The following is a 22,084-nucleotide window of genomic DNA, read 5'->3' on the forward strand; positions in this document are numbered from 1 at the left end:
GTGCTCTCCTTGGCCTTTGTGTCTGTATAGGGTTCTGCTGTACTCATCAGAGGGCTGCCTGTAGACCCTGCTGTAGGCTGCACCTTCTGCCTCAGTCTCTTGAGTAGGAAGTGATAAATGTGAGCCTTGTTATACTGCCTGACAGAGATAAATTATGTTAATGTAGTAATAAAGTGGTTATTTATATTACTGGACATTCATAAGTCAAGAAGATACTTAGGTTGTAATTCTGCTGCCCCTGCTTGATGGAATCTTATGTCAAAGAGGAGAAAAATAATGTTTGGGGTTTTTTAGCCCATTCCTAAAGCAATCAAAGGAATGTTGTTGCTACTGTTTTTGTGCATCTAAGTCTGAGCAAGCTCAGCTGTGGTCCTGTGTTCTCTGTTTTTAAATGATCCTAAAATATGCACTATTAGAAATTGAAAATCCATTTTTATATCACTTCTTCACTTCTGTAATTCCAATTATGAGGTCTAATGCTAAAGATGCGGAGTGATGGTCTATAAGCATTCATATGAGCTCATGGGCTGTCCTATTTTATGCCTGTTCTGTCTTGAGTAAAAAAAAATAAAATTCTAAGATAATACTGTGTAGGAAAAGGACTTGGCATTCATGAATTAGTCTCTTCCAGCTGGAAAATGCTGTGCAATGTTTATCTGTACTGTAGCATTCCTGTATTCTCTAGATCAAAACCCACAATTTTTTGGTATGGGATCTCTAAATCACTTTTAAAATTCCTTTCAAGTTGAGGCATAACACACTCATTTTTACTTTTCCTAAATCAAAAACATTTCACACTTAAAAACATGCATCTTATCTGTTGTGTATGTGTTGATTGCAGCAAATAATGATCACCTGAGTCAAGTGGATGGGGGTGTTGGGATAAAGGCATTCTGCAGTCAAGGTTGGATCCTGTGATCCTTTCACTTAGTTTCTGCTTTCTGGTTTTGTTTATATTCTTGCTTTTATGCTTTGAATTCGTTACGTGTTTTGTTTATAGTAAAACAAAAAGAGGAAACTTTTTTTTCCAGCGCTGGCTTGAAACAAGCTCGTGGTTGTTCAAACTACAGACGGTGTTTATGTTAATGTTGAGATATTTCCAACGGTGGGGAGGGGAGAGAAAGGAGCTTAGAATAATTCTCTTCAGACTTTGAAATGAAATGAGTTTATCTGCCCTGGCAGATTCTTTTTGCCTTTTTATAATACAGATAAATACTAGCCTTTCACTGAAAGAAGATATTATGTATGGATATAATATATGTGGCTATAAATGCAATGGATATATTGCGTCCATAGTATACTCTGAGATTTCCCTTGTAGTATAACCTTAGCATTCAAAACCATTTGTCTGCTTTTCAAACTTTGTTGATACTTATTTTCTAATTCTTATGGAGTAGAAATAAATATTTCTATACTTGAATTTGTTTTTTACTGTTTATTTCTCTGCTGACCATTTTCTTGGAAACTAAGCAATAGAGCACAATGACTGAGTCTTTGGCAAAGAGGATCTAGGCACAAATCACTGAACTTACAGATACTGAGTTAAGTGAAGGCAAAACATTGTTTGTGTAATATCAATTTTTCCTCCCTAGCATAGACCATGAGAACTATGTGGGGTGTTGGTGACCTTCTCCAAATGATTTGCATTCCCTGGCTTCTAATAACAATAATTTTTCAAATGATTTCTAAAGATAATATTTTTGATGGTTTTTGAAATAATGGTATAGGACTGCAGAGTGTTAGGGATGCTGTAGCTTTTGTGATGGGGGTGTGGGATGGCTACTTGGAGTAGAATGATAGTTTATTACGTTTTCAAATTCGGCCTTAGTGTAGATGATCCAACAAGATCCCTGAATGCCAATAGTTCTACTTTTGCCATATTAAATGTAAGTAGTTATGCAGCAAAATGCCAATTCAGAAATAGACTTTTTCCTTTTTATCCAGAAGGGAAGTACTGATTACAGACTGTTATGTGTCTGAATGCCTCGTGTATTTTTGAAAATAACTGAGGGCTCTTTCTTACTTATGGTGATAAGAATAGTGAAAATGAGATAGAACAGTTCAGGTAGCATACTGTTTTCAAGCAAATTCTAATTTCAGTTAATTTTAAAATTTTTCTCTACATGCTTAATCTCCTTAAAAGTTGTAAAACAAATTACTGTGTTTCTAATAGAAATGTAGTATTTAATTAGTAGAGATTACAATGTTTGCCAAACCTCATTTGCATAGGTACCACATCAGTGCTGGGGGTGCCAAGTGCCTGTACGTGGTCATCTTTGCTCTGCGCTTCTTGAATCGGGAGTAGAGGGAAACTCAATACAGAAGATGTCCAGGCTCAGTGCAGCATGGGCCCACCATGGCCGAGCATGACCATGGTGCAGAGCCAGCAGCAGCCGTGGCTCTGCAGGGAGAAGGCAAGAGATTTGGCACAGCCCAGGGGTAAGGGGTTGCTTGAGGAGCAGGTGGTAGCCTTTGAGCAAAGTCTGTGAAGGTTGTGGCCCATTTTGCCTCATGGTGGCAAGCTCTTCGCAAGAAGAAACTTTTGAATGCTTACATGGTGTTTGCTCATAGGCAATGGTATTCAGTTTATTCTGAAATAGTCTCTGAAATTCTGAAATAGTGCTTCTGTTGCCATTGACCATTACATGAATCTTCTGGATGCTGCTATGAGTGACAAATGTGTTATTACATTTCTGTAATGCATAGATTAAGGTATTAGAATAACCTTCTTTCGGTTCAGTTGGATTCAATTTATGCAGTATGCTAAAGGCCAAAATGCTTAAATCTTTTCCTCCAAAGCATAGTTTGCTATGTTATGTTGCCAAATAACTTGCATCCCAAAGTTGCTAAGACTTTGAAGGAATGCAGATGGAGTTGTTGACTTTTACCACATAGCTTTAGGAAATCAAAGATTGCTTAGATACAGCACTGATAAATACTTGCGTCACAGATTGAAGGGTTGAAAATTGAATGGCATTTGTAGTAGATTTTGTGAAATTAAATTAATGGTTTTTCAGAACATTTGTTTCGTGGAGTAACAAATGAAAATAATAAATCAGAAATCCATCTTAAATTTTCCCTTTACTGTGAGCGTTAAGAATTAGGTATTCAGGACATCACCATTAATGTTATTGGCTAGAAAATCTGTGGGTTTGTTTTTTACTGATAACTCATCACAAAAGTGCTTATTTGACTGTAATTACAATGATGTGCTTTTCTTTTTCCCTAGGTGGCTGTTTTTAATGCAGTAGTGTCACTAGTGGCTGAAGACTAAACATGAGAATAGCAGGTAAGTACGCTCAGTAAAATCAGACTTTTGTCACTTGTGAAACAAGTGCTATAGACAGCATTAACAAGTTGTGACAATAAGGTTTTAAAATAAACTTAACTGGTGTAACAGGTATTGCTGTTCCATTTAATTGATGTTTAATGAAACTCATTTTGGAATTTGGGATGGTCTAAGAGCAAGCAGCTGGTTAAAACGCTTCAGCTGATCTGCAGTGACTGGTTAAGGTGCCATGACTTGACATACTTTGGCTTCTAATTCTCTAAGATGATGAAGGAACAAGGCAATGGCTAATCGGTGTCTTAAGTGATTTCTTCCTTGCCTCACACCCCAACCAAAAGTGCTATGCACTGTTATAATATAGTGTCTGAAACTTCCTGAATGGTTAGTGGGAGTTTGAAAGCCTTTTCATAGAGGTAAGTTACTGCAGCACAGGGTTTGAGAAACTGATTTTACTTGACAGAAGGTATAGTGGTTGTAAAAATAAGATCTTTCCCAATATAACACTACAAGAAAATATTATTTTAGACATTTCCTTGCAGTAGAATAGCCTGTGTGGCAATTGAACAATTTTGAGTTTTTGACGCATTGCACTTTTATCAATAGTTGTAGTGTTATGCTGCAGAAGAAGCAACTCTTGACTCTTCCAGGAAAGAATGACACCTTCTTTTCCAAGAGAGTTGCACATTAACCTTCTTAATGCATGAAATTAGTCCTCTTTTTTGTCACTACTTCTAAAGTTGTTTTATTAGCCTCAATGTGTATAACTGGGACCACCCTGCTAAAGTAAATCTGATAAAGAACTGGAAAATGCTGCAACTTTTAGAAGATGGCTAAATCACCTGGAAAACGACTTTTCCGAACCTCTCTTTTTCTTCCATCTAACTACTTTTGTTGCTGAAACCCACAGACAAAAAAGACATGGCAGTTTCTATAGAATGTTTAACCTGTAGCGAACAGGCCGGTTTTGGTTCAAGTGCTAAAAGAATTTTCTAGGACGTTCCTTACCTCTCCCTTAGAGGGAGTGCTTGCAGTTCAGTTGAAAGGCTCAGGATATAGAGTGGAGGGGATGGTTAGTGCTCAGACTGAGTTCTCGTTCATCTCGCCTACCGTCTACTGAAACAACATGCTCTCCAAGTGCCACTTGCTGGATGACACATTCCAAAATCTGGTACCATCTTGTCTTTTTAAGCAGTATTGCTCTGAAAACCTGTTCTCCACTTCTTAACGTATGTTCAGATCATCTGTTTTCTCTAGTGCTTACACGTGGTTCACTTCCCTTCAAGTGCAATAATCTTTGGAGATCCAGCATAATATATTAAAATTAAGTTTGCATCTGTGTTTTCTTACATAGTGTGTATGTGCTCACACACAGGAAAAGGGAAAGTGGGAGAGGAAGACCAAACTACAAACAAACAAAGAAGTTCTCTCTTTCTTCATCTTTCTTTTCTTTTTCTATCCCCTTATCTTTTTTTAGCCTTTTGGAAGGATTGATGAACATCTCTTATCCTTCTGAAGGCTGAGTAATCTGTCTATTTTAAGGTTTTCTGAACAGCCAGTCTCAGCAGCAGTCTGAGATCTGCAGGAGTACATAAGTTTGGGTTTTTTCTGAAGGATTTATTTGGCTGGCAGTCTGAGAAACAGAAGCATGCTGTAAGGTTGCTTCTTCCAAACAGTTTGACATGCTGGGGTAAGATGGGAAGGCAGGATGTTGATCAGATGCCTCCTCACCTAACTTCTACTCTCAGTCAGCTAGTATTTTACAAGAAGCTGAGAGTGGAGTATTCTGTAACAATCTATTGAAAATTATGCTAAAAAATGGCAGGGTTCATGGCAGTACCACATACACCCGAGTTTCCTTTTCAGATATAAATTGCTGTGGTTGTTGCTTCCAGCTCTTCTCCCAGGAGGTGGTTTGACCGCTCAGCACTGGAGAAAGGCTTGTAAAACTTCAAGCTACCTGAGGCCTCAACATATTAAAAGGGGGAGGGGAGAGGTACTGCTTTTTATTACTTTTAAAATTAGCTCTTTTGAGTCTTCAAACTCACTTTTTGAAGATCAGTAATTGAAATTTGTTGAAAAGGAGGTGAGGAGGCTTTTTTTTGTTTGTTTTGTTGTTGTTTGGGTTTTTTTAATGTAATGCTCAGACCTGCCTGACCAAAGCAGCCAAGCTACAGAATATAAACAGATCCCTAATCACTCAGTCTTGGCCATACATTAAAATAGAGGTAGCTCAATTTGAGGACCGGGGGAAGGAGGACTATTTGTGGACGGTGAGGAAACAGGTGCACATGGCTAAGAACAGGGAAGTAGAATGGGGGGAGGTGGGAATTTCCCCTTTGGACAGCAGCCTGTTAGATCAGCTTAGTTCATTTTGTTAAGCTGGATTTCCACATAAAAGTCTGTGGTTTCTCCTGGCTGCTGAGCTGAGTGGTGTCAGACGAGCATGCAGCTGGAGAAAGCTGAGAGTGGGGTATGTATTTGGCATAATAACCTGATAGACTGGCTCAGTTGCATCCTACATTATAATGTCCATTTCATGCAGATTACTTCATTTGTGGACTCACTAAACAGATCATCCTGTTTCTGAGTTCCCCTTAATGTAATCTGATAAACATTTCTCATGTACTTAATTTTGGTAAACTTAATGTTATCATTTGCAGATAATTTTCTGAAACTTTTCTCTGCTTCTGAATAGGTGCTGCAAAGTTGGTAGTAGTCGTAGCAATATTTTTATTGACGTTTTATGTCATATCTCAAGTGTTTGAAATAAAAATGGATGCAAACTTAGGACACATATTTGGTAAGTGATTACTTTTTCTCTGGACATATATTTACTTGAGCCGTAATCAAGAATGTCATATTCATTTTGCTTTAAGCTTGACTTAGACTCTTACACTTAAGAATTCTGTGTTTATTTTTAATGTGTGAACTTGTTATTTTTATATATATTATACATATATAATATATAATGTATGTATTAAGTTATTTTCTGTATGAAATATTTAACCATCTCTCTTAAATCAGTTTGATTCTTTTACCTGCCAAGTGTGCATGATTTTACCTGCTTTTTCTGTTTACTGGTACTTATGGTTTTAGTCAGGAGTTGTAAACTAGGTGACTTGAATGATGGTTCTAGAAATCTGCACTTTGCCTTTCTGCTGCTTAAGCAATTCAAAATTTGTTTTGGGTGGGCTTTTTTGCTTGCACAGGTACACTACCACATACAATTGAATGTGCAGTAATCAAAACATTTTAGATGTGCCGCGGTTCTACACAGAAAAGGATTAGCAGCTGAGGTGACTTAAAATTCAGAGTCTGTGTTTTGAACCAACTATATCTTTAAAGGGGCTTTTCATTACAAAACAAACAAACAAACCCAACAGTTTTAGGTACATAGGTGGGGTTCATGTTATTTAACTCCAGGTTGTTACAGTGTGAGCTGACATCTGAACCAGTCACCTGAGGTGTCTTTACTAATTGTTGAAGAGACACAGGTGTCATTAAGTATTGCAGATGTATTGTAGATATGTGCATGATGAGGCCACTTTTATCTCTTCCTATCCCAAGAAGGGGAGTCATGAATGGTTGGGTTCAAGTACGCCAGAGTTGCAGGCTTCCAGTGTTAGGTGAAAGGAACCCCATCCTGGTGAAGCTCTTAAGAAGGGAATTCATTTCTCTTTAGTGCCCACACCTCCACAAGTCCCTGGTGGTTTTGTATCTCTGTGGATCTTTGTGTTAATCGGAGAGTCATAAATTAAGGCAGTGCTTCTAAGTATGGTTCCTGATCACTTTCATTCTTCTACCATGTAAAAGTTAATGTTTTATGTTGGAACATAATGTTCAGATGTATTTGATGCTTCATTTCAACCAACCTGTTTTTATAGGCATATAGAAAGGTTTTAATTTTATAGGATATTTTATAGCAGACAACACTTAAATAGTAACATCTTGTAAAACTTTCTTTTTGCATTTTAGCCAGATCAGCACTGGATGCAGCTGCACGCTGTGAGTATTCATATGCATGTGTTACTGCTGTGGCTTGCTTTCGCTAATAACAGAAGACTGTTGAATTTTTGTAGTTAAGAAAGTCTTTGTTACACTTTAAATGCAGTCAGAAATTAATTTTCTTCTTCCGGATTTGCCTAAATTTCTGGTAAAGTCTGTTTTTTGCCAGCATTTCACTCATAGTTTTGTCTTGTAGCTTTTGATGACAGTGCCAGAGGAAGCAGCAGGGTAAGAACAAGAAGTAGAATAATGAGGTACTGCAGGAACCTAGATTATTTTAAGCTGCTATGAAACTGCAGATGAGATACCATTTGTCTTTGCTGTTTTCCTTTAATTCCTTCAGAAAACTAACTGGTATTTCTGTTAGCCTACCTGTGGTGCTGTCTCTAAAATCCTGTTTTATTTCCTTTTGACAGCTACAAAACCTCCAAGATACAAATGTGGGATCTCTAAAGCTTGTCCTGAAAAGCATTTTGCATTCAAAATGGCAAGTGGAGCAGCGAATGTAGTTGGACCTAAAATTTGTGTAGAAGATAATGTGTAAGTATTTTTACCTGTTGTCTCTAAGTATCTCTTTCAAATGCTGTCTTGGATCACTTCGCACACACAATCAGTAGTTTAAATGATTCTTCGTAAGTTTTGTTTTGCCAACGGTTTGACCACATGAAAAAATTACTTTGCGTTATAACTTAATCTCTAACGAAGCACGCTTAAGACTGCAGTAAATGCAGAGATGCACGCTACTTTAATACATGCATAATAGCTTACACTTTATTTCAGGCTTACAGACTGAAGGATTAGTTAGACTTTGTCAAGTCAGATGCAGACTTGTTTCCAAGTAACTTGTTCTTGTGCCTCTAATAGTAATTCAGTGAATGATTGTATTTTTAAGTAATTACTCTTTACTTCTAACTGAACGTCATCAGCTAAAACTGTGCTGTGGAATTGTCTTTTTGCAAGTCATCTTTAAAACTGTCTGTTTCCATAGTACCAATGTCAGAACATATTCTCCACTTTTCTTTAAAGGAAGGCTTCAAAAGGGAAAAATAGTATTTTAATGATCAGTAGTTATTTAATTGTGCTGATGGTAGCTAAAGTTAATAAACTTAAAATAATTGTGAAATGAGGAAAGGAACAGCTTGAAACACAGTTCGGTTTTGAGTTTAAGTCCTGTATTTCTAATAACCATATTTTTAACACAGTAGTATCAATAATACTGTGCCTAGAGTTTTTAACTGAATACCTTTCAGTAATCCCCATAATGGGAATATTAATATTCATGAATATTAATATTTATTTTTAGACTTTGTTTCTTTGCTTTTAGATTGTTTCTGCTCATTGTCACCCAGAGTGCGCAGCTTTTTATAACAAAATCTATCCATTCAATTTTGCGTGTCGCATGTCAGAAAAGACATGATGTTAGCGTTGTCGGAAGGAGATTTTTTTTAATATCAGTCACACTTGCAAGCATTTGCCTTCCATTTGCATTTAAACTACTCCAGTTTAGCTCTTTCTCAGCCCACGCTATGTTAGCACAGAGTGGTTCAGATAGTGTGTACAGCAGTGAGTGCTAATGAATTCTAGAGCAAATGGCAGCTTCACTGTGAACAACATAACCCCATGTAATATAGTAAATAGGATAATTAGTCTAGAAGAGAATAAAAAGTATTGGTTTACATTTTCCATCGCTTTACTCTCTAAAGTAACTCTAAGATTAGTCTTATATGACCTTAAAGAGAAAACTGTATTTTTAGCACTAACTCTAGCAATTAAGATGTAGCAAAGTTGAAATGGGAGCTTTTTTCCCTGGCAACTAAACACATGCAGCTTCTTTGCGTTATTAGTGGAAACACGAGCACCATTCAGATTTCAAGCTGTTCTTCTGTGAGGCTGACTTAGCTCAAGCTCGCTCGCTTGTGTTTGCAGCAGAGCATCGCGGTGTAGTCGAAGAGCACGTGCAAAGTGGGCATGAGCCCACAGTTGGCACGTACTAACTAAAAGCTGCTAGGTTCTGCTTTCCAATCTTATCATTGATTCGCTTTGTGACCTTTGACAGTCTTATCTAATCTCTGCGCGTGGTATTTTTGTTGGTGTTACAAGATGTGCTGCCTTCTCATTCTGGTTTCTAGGAAGCTCAATATCTGTGAAGACTTAGGGTGATTCAGTGATTAAAAGTTGTGGGAGTGCAAGTAATATTTTTAACTTCAGGATTGTAGGGTTGTTTTTTTTAAATGTCTCGCTTACTGGTTAACTAAGAAGAGATTGTTGTTCCTGTCAAAAAAAAAAAAAAAATCCTCTACTGGATATTTCACTCAAGAAAGTGATGAAAAGAAAGTAGTTGCCGGCAAGAAATCCTCTATTCTTTTAATAATAGTGTGCACCTTAGTACACAGCTATTGGAGAGTCTTAAGTCCAGTTTCCCTTGGCAAAAATCTTTCTGAATTCCTTCTGAGGAGGACTTGTAATGTCTATTTAAATATCCACCAGAAAATTTGATTAATTTTATGCTAATTTCCTGTTTTGCTCATAAGATGTTTGGTTTCTCTTTCGAAAGTTCCCATAACTTGTTTATTGCAAATTGTTGGAAGAATTCTAAAACTGATGAAGGGCTGCCCTCCTGTGAGAAAACTGTGACATTACAGTCTGTAGCTTTGTGACTTAGTGCACAGGCTATCTCAGGTGTGTAAAGTAGTATCTCAGAGCTCTGAAAGAACTTATTTCCTCTTCGGTAGCTCTCTTTTTAGTGATATTTTGTGAACTCACTCCTGCAAAATGCTTTTTTCTGATGACTTTGTGTTCTTCATATTTCCAAGACAAGGAAGCAGGGAGAAGTTTTCATTAATTTGTCAATGATATTTACAGTGTAGGTTTTTGCTGTGTATTAAACATAAGGATGTCGCTTGGTTTATGAGAGCACTAAAGGTGCTGATATAATTCAGAATGCATTTAATTTCTCAATTTTTCTTTTTAATTATATAGATATTTTGGTGTGAAGTGGGAATCCTGCTGTATAGAAGTTCCGTTATAGCCATGTTCTATTTTGGAAGGACGCAATCCAAATTAGAAAAAACATACTGTAGTCATCATCAAAATATTAAATATTGTCCTTGCTACTTCACGGGCTTTTTAGAAGAAGGGGTGATATTGCTATACTTCTTTACGAGCAACTTCTCCGTGCAGTTTTACTACTTCTGTTAAGAAGCCAGTTGCATGATTGTGCTGCAGTAACCTTATAGCAGAACGTCGCACTACATTCCTTTTAATAACTAGTCACTCTTCTATTCATATTTGCAGGACTTTTTTGTTGTCTGAAATCCATTATCACTTTTGTTATGTGTGTGTGGATTTTCAGTGTCTAGTCACCCCAGTTATGTTGTACAAGTCATTTTCTAGCTCAAACAGAATCCAGTGCATAGCATTAGTAGCAAGGCTTGCTAAAGCCTTAGGCTGCAAGCTGTCAACTTTCACCTGGGTACGCTGACTGAATACTGAACTTCTAAGGAAGGCCCCAAAATCAGTGCAAGCCGGAAAGATAAGGTAGCCACAACCGTCAGCAGAAGCTGCATCCACTAAGATAAGAAAAGGAATGTCCCACCTGGAGACAGAGAAAGGATCTAATGAGGAACAAGGAGATGCCAGGCCCAAATATTGCTATTGGACTGAACTGTTGTGTGAGGGGAGGGGAACTTAAATTTTAGGGGTATAATTGCCCAGGGATTTCTTTGTTTGGGGTCCCTTTCCAGGGGCACCCAGCTCGAGCTGTTTTTTTACCGCTGTACCACTCAATAAATTTGTCTGGCATACATTGTGTCAGAGACTCAGCTTCAGGGAAACTTAGGGTCGAGCCTGAGGGGAGAGAAAGTGCCTGTGAGTGTGTGGTGTCTGTGTGAGGAGTCGGAAAGGGGCAAATGTGGGCTCAGTGGAGCTGCTCGCTGTGAAGGGACTCTGGTCCTAGCAGTTAAAGTCTCGGGTAGTGTGCGTGCGACTCCCTGAACGGCGTGTGAATGCTCGGGCAGTGGCTTCTCCTTTAACAAGTATTGGATATTTTTTGACTGTTACTTATTTACAGAGAATTTTGTAGTTAAAGTAAAAGGAAGTTCTTATTCTTTTTGATAAATTAAATGTCCACTAAATTTTATATGAGCGGAGGGATGTGTTCAGAACTTCACTGCCTTTTTTCATTTGTTTTCAGTCTCTATTTGCCATATGTTTTTATTGTTTAGAATGGATGCTCAGACATGACATGAAAATCATGTGATCAGAGAAGAAATGATCCTCCAGTGGCTAAAAGACTTCTGGAGTTCCCTGCTAACCAGAACTGCATTCTGCATTTCAGCAGAAAACTTCAAGTCTTCTGTTTCAGAAGTTATTGAATTAGAGTTTTAATTTTAATCAGAATTTTTGGCAGATGGTATAACTTAGAGGACTAACAGAAGAATATGGGCTCTTTCATCTCTGATTACTAGTTCTTTAAAACCTAAGTCAGTGTGCCAAGAGTTACCATTAACTGGTATTCTTTCATGGCCTCTCTGAACTAGCTAATACTGAGTCTGTTCCTGAGAGTTGTCTGTTAAATTTGAGATTCCTCTAAATTTTGTCTTCTGGCTTCATCCTGGGTGCAAAAGATAGCATCAGAGAGGAAGATTTTTGTCATACTTCTGTGATAGACCATTTCTTGTTTCTAGCCTATCACTAATAAGTTAGCATGAGAAAGCTGGTGGTGCAGTTGCGTGCGTAAGGATGTGGTCCTTCCGAAGCGTTGCTAAGAACAGATGTTCAGACATGACCTGAAAATCATATGATCTCAGAAGAAATGTGAAAAAAGTTTTGAACATAACAGGATTGTACACATCTGCAGCCCCTTCCTAGAGCAAGCTAGGGAGGTTAAAGAAATCCTGATCGGGATGGAATTAAAGCATCTGTTAGAGTGTGTTTGTAATTAATGAGATATGTGCACCTATGTGCTTACACTAAGGTGCTTTCTTGAATCTCAGCTGAAGACTTCTTCGTTATCTTAATTTATGTAATTGTTTCAACCCTTACTCCTATTTCTCCTTGTGTATGTTAACTCTTTTACTCCTAGCTTTAAAATGTTAATGTGGAGATATTTGGGCCTGGAGGCAGAATAGAGATCTTTATACAGTGCCAGTGAAAAGGGATGATGAGGTCTGGAAGCTTCCTCTCACTGGAGTGGTACACCCACCATGGCCCAAGGCAGCACAGCATCCTAGCTAACAGTCTGGATGTTCCCATTAGGTCCTCTTTACAGCTTCGAAGGGCTTCCATTTCACAGTGCATCTCTTCTTTCTGGCTCCTTTGCCACTCTGAGTTTGACCAAGTAATTGCTGTCCTAGATTGCGATGGTTTTGTTGGGATGTGTAACTGTACTCCAAGATTATGTTAAACTTATGTTTAAACTCCCATCAGTGTATTAACTGTTTTTCTTGCATTTAGGTTTCCTGTTAGAGGTACAAGTAGCTAACTGCTTTGACTTTCTTGTTTCTTGGTGTGATGCTGCAATATTAATTTTAAATGCTTCTGTTCAGCTAGCTTTTAAACTCATTAACACATTTTTGTTCATCCTGTGCTTACAAAAAAGCTTAAAATGTTGGTTACGTGACTATGCTAAGCTCCTCATATTATTATTTGTTTCAGGCTCTTTAACTGCAAGGAATTTTCTTAACTACATTAATAGCAGTTTATTTTTTGTGACACTTTTAATATACACACATACTTTGAAACCCAGATGATTAAGCGATCAAATGATCAAATGAAATGGATACAACTGGGGATATTTGGTCTGTTGTTCTCAATTCAGTGGTGCTGTAAGAGCACACGGATTAGTTCAAGGAGATTTTTCTTCATCTAAGTAGTCATGAACATGTGGTCTTTCAACTATGTATCTCTTACAATTTGATCCTATTTAAAACCCAGAAATATTCCACATCGGAAAATTGTCCTATTAAAAATAAAATTGTTTATTTTGTTTCAGTTTAATGAGTGGAGTTAAAAATAATGTTGGCAGAGGAATAAATGTGGCCTTGGTCAATGGTAAGTGACATTTTAAGTGAGCAGATTGTCTTCATTTTCAAATTGTTTCTGAAATTTAAGGTGAAATACTAAGGGATGGTGAAAGGCAAGCAGGAGGAGAAAAGGAAGTATTCAGCACATTTATGCTGAGATAATGTCAGATCTTGGCACTTACACCTTTTTGTTAGAAAGTAGAAAAATTCAGTGCATTTTTGTTTCCAAGAATGTGTAGTAAAAATAGTCACCACAGCACTCCACATTGCTATCTCAGGGATACATCAGAAAAATTCCCAGCGCACATATAAAATGGAAAAAAACCCATGAGATGGATGCTACTTCTTTTGACTTTGTGTGTTGCCACCACTGATAAAACTTTGTAGATTAAATTCTTCTGTTGCTCTCTTTTCAGCGAAACTTATTTAACAATTCTGTTACTACATGGAAAGACTAGCTCATTATTTCCTAGCTTGAAATCAGTATGTTTGATTAGTCCATACCTATAGATCTTGTCCCTAAATACATCATGTTATGTAATTGTGTTCAGGATTCTTAACTTTCATTAAAACCAGACAAATTTACCTGTGTGTCACCTTGAAAGCTGAACTGAACATCAGTACTGGCAGATTTGTCCTTAATGTGTAGGAAGCAATTCCTTGTAGCACTGAGCACTTTGTCATTTCACTGCAGTATAAATTCATGTTATTTTTGGATTGTACTCAGGTTTACGTCATCTGAAGCATGACTTGAACAATAGTCGCCTAATCCTATTTTGCCCTCCTAAATTGTCTCAATCTGTTCAAACGCAAAATACCTACCCTTGTGTTATATAGCTGCCAGTCTTTCTCCCTGTCTTCCAAACTTTAAATGAATGTATGTATTAAAAAGAAAACTCTACCTACCATCAAATACTGCCTTTGTCAACAGTATAGTAAAAAAACCCAAACTTAACGAGATTACTATATTGTCCACTTTCTTCTGTTTGTTCTGGATGTTTAAATGGACTAAGAATTTCCACTCAGTAGCAAAACATGCAGTGTAATTTTAATCTTTCTTACTTTCTATGTGGCGCTAAAGGCAACCTATAGCTGTACTATCTAGTCTTGCAAAACCAGCTTAATAAAGTAAATAAATGAAGTGAATTCTCTTTATTGGATTTAGAGGCTGTGGGCCTTTTGTTTTATTTTCTGTCCCACCTGAAGCAAAATCAGAAGTTTGCATCTCTTCCCCCCCCCCCCCCCTTACCTTTTCCTGCACCTTTTCACAAACTATGATGCTGTTTAAGGAGCATATCTTCATAAAAGCTTTATCTTCATAAAAGATGAGAGTTACCGTAGTGATTGATTTATATGGTGTCTTCTGCAGCACTTTCTCTGAAAGAGTCATTAAGAGGAGTTGGGCATGTTGTCTATAAAATAATTTTGGCTATATTTGATGACACCAAATATTTCTTTTTCTGCAGGTAAAACAGGAGAACCATTAGACACTAAATTCTTTGACATGTGGGGAGGAGGTAGGTGGTTAGAAACAAATTAAATTTGTCAGGTTCTGTCTGTCGGGTTTTGTCTGGTTGTGTCTGTCCTCCCCCACCCCCCCCCCCCCCGGCTCCATTTGCTGTGGTGGTTTAAGGTGATAGTTAAGGGAGTGCGTCACCTCTACCTTTTGTAATTACAAGGAGTATGCAACTTTAAAGAAACACAAATAGTTGAGGTGGGAGGGAATGGTATGGTTAATCAAACACACTTGTTAACCACAAGTGGGAACTACTGGGGAGATGTCTTTACACAATATGGATGAAACTTTCTATAAAATGAAAGAGTTCTCTCTGCATTTTATCTTTCTCCCACTTAGCATCTTTTTATAAGTACATTTACAAATATTCTTAAAAGGAATGTCTTTGCAGAAAGGTATTGCAGGTGTTTAAATATGGAGTGGTTGCTTGTTATTAAAGTTTTGTGTTCTATCTCTTTTCAGATGTGGCACCATTTATCGAATTTCTAAAGTCCATCCAAGATGGAACGATAGTGTTAATGGGAACATATGATGATGGTGCAACTAAGTATGTCATTGATTTATATAGTAAATAGTGCTGAAACTTTTAAACGTGTTTTATACTGAAAAAAATGCATTCTTTATGACACAATCACTTTTGATAGTTTTGTTCTTCCAAGATGACAGATTTGAAACTCTGCTTTCAGTTTATTAGTTTTATAATGCTGATGTGATTTGAGGAAAACAAGGATCAAATTAAAACTAACTAGGCATAATGGGTTATGTGTGTGTTTACATAGAGGACTGTTAGCTGTATACTTTTGTGATCCCAACAACAGAGAAACAATAAATTAGATATTAAATTAGACCCTTTAGCAGAAATATCATAAGTGTTTGAAAATCTGAAAAGGCTAAATAGTTGACTAATTAGCAATTGCTGTATCAGAACACATAGCTGTTTTTTTTTGCTCCTCTGAGAAAAGATGTTAATGCAACAAGACAATGTAGGGCATATGGTCAGTCCAACAAACTGCTTTCTCATAGCTGTGAAGAATATACTTGCATGTTGGGCATTGTACTTTTTTTAAACCATACCCTTATCCTCCCTGGTTCCTGAAGACCCTGTTGCCTTTCTAGCTGCTCTCCTAGAATTTGTCCCCACCTTTTTTTCTTTTTTTTAAATGTAGGCTGCCAAGGATATCTGTCTTTTTGGAGGTGTGCTGGTTTTCTATTGCTGATAGCTCATTCTATCTTATGCTAGTAAATTCGGATATTTCCAAACATAGGAATAAGACTGTGAGACAATACTCTGGTAGAAACTGGTCTGTTCCATCTAGCATTTTTCTCAGATTGACTCCAAGACAGAGTTGGGTGGTTACAGGGGTGCAGAGACCATTCCCAATAGGCCTTGCCTGTATCCTTCCTTTCGAAGCCCGAGAGGTTACTAGTGTGTGCCTCATACTTTTTGGCCTCAGTGTTTGGACTGTTCCACCCTAAAGCTGTTCAATTTATTAATGTAGGCATAGCCTGAGAGGTTTTAGTTCTCTTGAAGCATTATCTTCTAACCTTCCCAACTTTGTTCAGCTTTAATAGATACTAAAAAATTACCATAGAATTTGTATTGTAATCTACTCCTCACTTAAGTCATCCTGTCCAAAGGATTGCTTTTCATAGTGAAAATTAAGAGGGTTTTTTTTTCCTTTTCCTCTGTTGTTTTAATAATAGTTAACATTTTTGCTAATGTGTTCTGTACATTTTTTTTCTCTTTCGGTTCAATTTGTCATCCACAACTTGTCTGTATTTTTGATATAGGAGCAGCTTTCCTGTGACAAAGTCCTGACTTTGCAGTGTGCAATATTTGCAGTAAATATTTAAGTGCCTATGCATTCACTGCTTTTAGGAGAAGAAAGCAATTTAATGTTTCTTTATGCCAAGGCTGGATCTTCTGTCTTTCTATTAACTCGTTTTGTTACTTTTCTTTTTGCTCTTTTTCCTTTCTTTTTTGATGTTTTAGATAATAAGTACAGTTAGTTTGTTTCAATAATCATGTCACAGATGATGTTTTTGAAAGCTTGTATGTAGATACAATATCAGCTAAACAAGAAGGTGAATTTGGCCCATTTATGCTGACAGCCAGGAACTACTGCTTAGTAGTGCTATTACATAATTAGCCAAAACCTTACCACTGGTGGTTGATGGTAATCATAAATGCCAGTTCTTGAAAACAATTAAAATTGTGAAGAACCAACATGTTTAAAAGAGAAAATATTTTGATTTTTGTTTTAAATATAAACTGCCCTAATGCTCTAGAAACTTGGAGTGTGCGTTGTGCAAATAACCTCCAAAGAACTTAATCATTTTTGTAATTTTAGCTGAAGCGAGTCATGCAACTATATCTCAGTAAGTAGTGATCATCAGAAGTTGTGTGTGTTGTTTAGTAATCAGACAAATACAGTAATTGAAAGGAAAAAATAGAAAGCCATTATGTGGAGGTTTTGGAATGATAACTTACCTTACAGAATCGTTTTCCCTTCCATACTAAAATTATCCTACTTCGACCTACAGGCACTGAACCGTGCTGTGGGGCAGCATTCTGAATTTTGAATTAATTGACCCAAGAAGACAAGAACTTCTTTCATATATTTAGCTCATTCTTCTAATCTAAAGTAGCTTTTGCTTTATCTAGACTTCAGCTTTAGCCTGCAAACAATGTTTACTTTGCGGGCTGACTTTTTTAGTTGCTTGGAGAATTGCTAACATGACTTGAGATGTATGTATAAATTCTCACAGGAGAGGGTTCTTGGCTTTTGTTCGTGTACTGATAGGTTTGTATGCTGGTTCCTTGAGATTATAATATTAAAGAGCAGAGCCCATTAGATCAGGTGATTTCAGAACTAGCCTTATCTGATTTTGAAAGATAGATCTTGCCCAATATTGACTGACTTAAACTATATTTAATCAGATTAAAGCTGAATGGTCTATTGAACAATGAAAGCTCTAAGGGCATGTATTTTAGTCACATACTGAACTTCTCTGTTTTGTTCAAGGCTTAATGAGGAGGCACGGAAACTGATCGCTGAATTAGGAAGCTCATCTATTACTAACCTTGGCTTTAGAGACAACTGGGTCTTCTGCGGTGGAAAAGGAGTTAAGACTAAGAGTCCATTTGAACAGGTCTGTGATTCTGTAACTTACTGGAATTTAACAGCTTACATTAGTGAAGGCATAGCATGCTTTATAAATACCGTGCATTTGTTCAAGATGGGTATCTATTGCAGTAGTGGCACACAGTGTTATTTTCAAATTTATTCTTTGACTAGCCTCCTCCTTCTAAATGTACCAAAAAGATTCTTTGGTGATTCATGAATAAGAAAAAAATCTTATGTGGGGTAGATCTTAGTATCCCAATAACTTAGATTATTTATCTTTTTAATGAATGCAATTAAACTGAAGAAATTAAAACTTACTGCCTAATGTTTGTATTTTAGATGCACTAACAATGGTTGACCTCTGAAAGATAAGTGGTAGTTAAGGTGTTGGTGTTCCCAGCTGTTCACTTTGCTCTTCTGGCAAAAATTATTGCTGTCATAGCAAAATTTATGAAATGGGATATGTTCCTATACTTTAGCTGTTAAAATTCAATATGTTTCACTGTTGCCTTTAATTATGAGTAAAGGTAGTTTTGTATTAGGAGAGCAAGGAAGGTGTGTTCTTTTTTGCCAGCTTTGCAAGGGTGTAGGAACTAGTGCAGGAGCAATGGCGAACTCTTGGAGGCACTAATGTTTTACCTGATTGCAGATGGTTGCTTGGTGGAAAAATAAACTCCTAATTAAAAAGAAAAAACACAAACAAAAAAAACCCCACAAACAAAACCGAAACCAAAACAAAAAACCCAAACCAAACAAACCCCTGAACATTCAGTATTCAATAACGTTCTTAAAATTCTGACTATTCATTTTCAGTGCTTTGTAAATTTAGTATCCTTATTTATTTGTTGTCTAGTGGTTCATGTTTTAGTGCAGTTGGTCATCTTCTTCCTTGTCTCTCTTCCTAAATAAACATCCATAATAAATTTTAAAAATGTTTTCCCTGTATGGCCTGTTTTAAGCATACACTTGTCTGAGCAAGTTACATTAAGTGGTGAATACTGAGAGATTGTTATATTTGATGCAAAGCGCAAGAGGCTAATAGTGATGTCTTCTCTTTGTCCATGGCCTGAAAATAAGTAAATAAAATGTCTTTTAAAGCTGTGAGTTAACACAACGAAATAAATGACTTTAACTGTAGATTGATGTTTTCTATTTATAGCATATAAAGAACAACAAGGACACAAACAAGTATGAAGGCTGGCCAGAAGTTGTTGAGATGGAAGGCTGTATCCCTCAGAAGCAAGACTAAATGAAAATAAAAGGAAAAGAGAAAGAATATGGAAGAAAATGCACTTTCTGCTATTACTAGGGAGAGGGCTATGAAGGAGACTGTACTGTAAATAATATTTTTAAAGCATGCAACCATCTTGTCGGTGTGTGCATGAGCACTGACATTTTGAATATTGGGATTATTTATTGCTAACACACATAGAAATCCTTTTTGTAAGTATGTCCAAAATAAAAGAAACATCAAATCATTTCTATGCAGATTTCTTAAAAGCACAGTATTTAGTTTGCCTGTGGTAAATAGTATCTTGTAGATCAACTGGCTAGTAAGTTGCATATGCAGATAATACACAGATCCTGACAAGTGTTGTACTGTCCTCTTAACAGCGTAACGTTGCTGTGAGTATGTAACCTTTGTGGAATATGTAGATTTTTAGTGATAAGTTAATAAAAGGCTTTGATTTTTTTTTTTTTTTAATCCTCTGCCTTTTTAATGGCAGCATCACTTTTTATTAAAGCTATTTGGTTATTCTAATACCAAGTGCTCCAGAAATTTATTTTGTAGTCCCCCATCAAAACTGAATAATCAGCAAAGGAAGAATACATGATAGTGTAATACAGATATGCTATGAGAAGCACAATATAAATTATTTTTATTAGGGGAAGAACAAAAGTAAATATATGAAGAGTGTGCATGATAGTTAAAAACAGCTTAGAAGGATTTGTACTTAACATGAAAATAGTGTTTACTTTGTAGGAGAGACTTGACGTGTTAAGCGGCAGTACTGTAGCTAACTTGTTCAGTTTTTATTGCAATTTTTGCACTGGTGCTTGACCATCGATTCTACCTATGGCTGTTCAGCTATAGCGGCTAATCACATAGTAAGTGTGCATAATGGAATAGCTTTCTCTTCTAACGTCGGGAATAAATTTTGCATCACAAAGAGCCTGTTAGAAAGCAGTCTGCCTTCTAGTGGGAGTTGTTTCAGGGTACACAATTATGCACCTTTACCACGTATGTTACATCTAATGTGAGCTGAGGCAATTTGTTCTTACAGGGAGATGTTAGAGAAAGCATTGTATCTTGGGTTCTGCCATGTGTGACATTTAAACTTAACTGGCAATGTTTCCTTCATCATTTTTTTTAATGGAAAAAAATGGACCAAGTTGAAGTGGCCTTATTCATTAGCTCATATCAGAGCTGTGAGAAAACATTGCTTTCTTTGGAAACTTCTGTTTCTTTTAAGTAGGGCCAGCTTGAACTTTTGCTGAAACTTAAGTTAGTATGGTATAACTGATGGTGTCGGTATTCACGAAATAGGGGCTGACCCAGAATTGGGTGTAATCTCTTGGAGCTTTATGTCATGAGTTCTGGTATAATCTTCAAAAACTTCTAGCTAGTACCATGGGTCAAAAGCCGCAAAGGATTTTTCAGGAACCCACAGTGTGAGCTGAACACAGCGGCACTCGAAATACTATTATTGTTGATGTATTCTGAAACAAATTGAATTCTGTGCACTAAAAATTTCAAGAAATATTGGGAATTACTTTGTAAGTAAAATAAATAACCTGTGATACTAGAGTAAGACTGGATTCTGAGTTGTTCTGTATGTTTAAATAGCTTGTTAAATAATGTGGTTTTCCCTCAAGTTTAACGTAGACCAGCAATAAATGCACCTTATACAGTGAAATGGCTTTTGTTAAATCTTTCAGATTTTTTTTTGTGTAGGAGGACATGTCAAAATCATGTATATTTTTTCATTAAAGTAAACCCCCCTGTTTCTGTCAATTGGAAAATAACTTCTATTTCATAACATTAGGCTATTGTGGAAAACTAATTGTGCAAGTCCTCAAATTTTCACAGAAATACAGTTTTGTTGGTGTATATGCTAGTATTAGTTATGCTGCTATCCAGAATAATATCAAAACAATTTTGAAGCTCCTTGGCAGGGGCTTAAGAGAAAAAAAAGTATGTCTGCATTAATAGTTTCCTTGGACTATTCTTGTCTTCTTTCAGTTTTGAATGCCAATGAATATTTCATCTTTCAGCAAAATTGGAAAGTTCAAATTTCCTTTACAAAAGTAAATGGAAAGGAAATAAGGCTAAATGCAGACTTCTTTTTTAGCCCTTGTATCTTTTAAATTTGTGCCTTTTTTTGATTTTTAGCAGTCTGAACTAAGTAAATATATTATGACTGTCTTAACCCCTTAAAGTTGCACCTGCCACAAGCCTTTTAAACAATGGATTTTAAAGGAATAAAATGGTAGGATTATTTTTGTAACTTCTTAAATAATTTGATTCTTGTGACTTTGATGGAAATCTTCCTCTTATTCTCTAACCTGTGTCCTCACAGGTGTATCATATCACATTTAATAATACTCTCTTCAAGTATATAGAACTTGTACTGGAGTGGCCATGCAAATGGCTTGATCTTGTGCATCATCCCGGTCTATTGACTTGACACAAGATCTAGTCATGCCATCTCTTCTGTCTTGAGTGGGCTAGTTACAGTATCCCCCTGTTGAGGTAAACTGTCGGACGCTTAGTCCTAAGAAGCAAGACTTTCTGATATTCTGTGTGCGTTTCCTTTGAGTTACCGTGCACAAAGCTCACTTCTGTGGTCTCCCTGGTCTCTCCCGCAGCTGGCGGTAGGAAGTAGTCAGTTACAAAGATGAAGGCATTTTGTACAGGTAGCTTCACACGAAAGTACCCGTGTGTGACAAAGCTCCAGGATGCGTATTTTCCTACACAAGATGATGGGAACATTTGCAGCATCTTGTGGGCTTGCTGAGAACAGAGCAGTGAGGGAAGGAAAGAGAGCGATTGGGGGGGATGTCTACCTCAAAAAGTACAGCTGTGAGAAGGGAGGGGGAGGACACAAGAAAGTTGTAACTT

The 22,084-nt window shown here is 36.9% G+C and overlaps 1 protein-coding gene across 2 annotated transcripts in view; it reads left to right on the forward strand.

Moving 5' to 3' along the window:
* The window catches only part of FAM3C (FAM3 metabolism regulating signaling molecule C), a 33,399-nt gene extending 12,618 nt beyond the window's left edge, over positions 1–20,781 (forward strand). For both annotated transcript variants that reach the window (XM_087766593.1, XM_087766594.1), the window contains exons 2-10: positions 3,230–3,289; positions 5,985–6,089; positions 7,265–7,294; positions 7,711–7,834; positions 13,287–13,345; positions 14,784–14,834; positions 15,296–15,380; positions 17,860–17,986; positions 19,121–20,781. In XM_087766593.1, coding sequence (XP_087622719.1) covers positions 3,277–3,289; positions 5,985–6,089; positions 7,265–7,294; positions 7,711–7,834; positions 13,287–13,345; positions 14,784–14,834; positions 15,296–15,380; positions 17,860–17,986; positions 19,121–19,210 — 684 coding nt within the window. In that variant the 5' untranslated portion in view covers positions 3,230–3,276 and the 3' untranslated portion in view covers positions 19,211–20,781. The remainder of the gene's footprint in view (positions 1–3,229; positions 3,290–5,984; positions 6,090–7,264; positions 7,295–7,710; positions 7,835–13,286; positions 13,346–14,783; positions 14,835–15,295; positions 15,381–17,859; positions 17,987–19,120) is intronic.
* Positions 20,782–22,084: the final 1,303 nt, after the last annotated feature.

Source organism: Nipponia nippon, unplaced genomic scaffold, assembly GCF_047370975.1.
Source record: "Nipponia nippon isolate SJK-2023a ecotype South Korea unplaced genomic scaffold, ASM4737097v1 scaffold_3, whole genome shotgun sequence".
NCBI lineage: Eukaryota > Metazoa > Chordata > Aves > Pelecaniformes > Threskiornithidae > Nipponia > Nipponia nippon.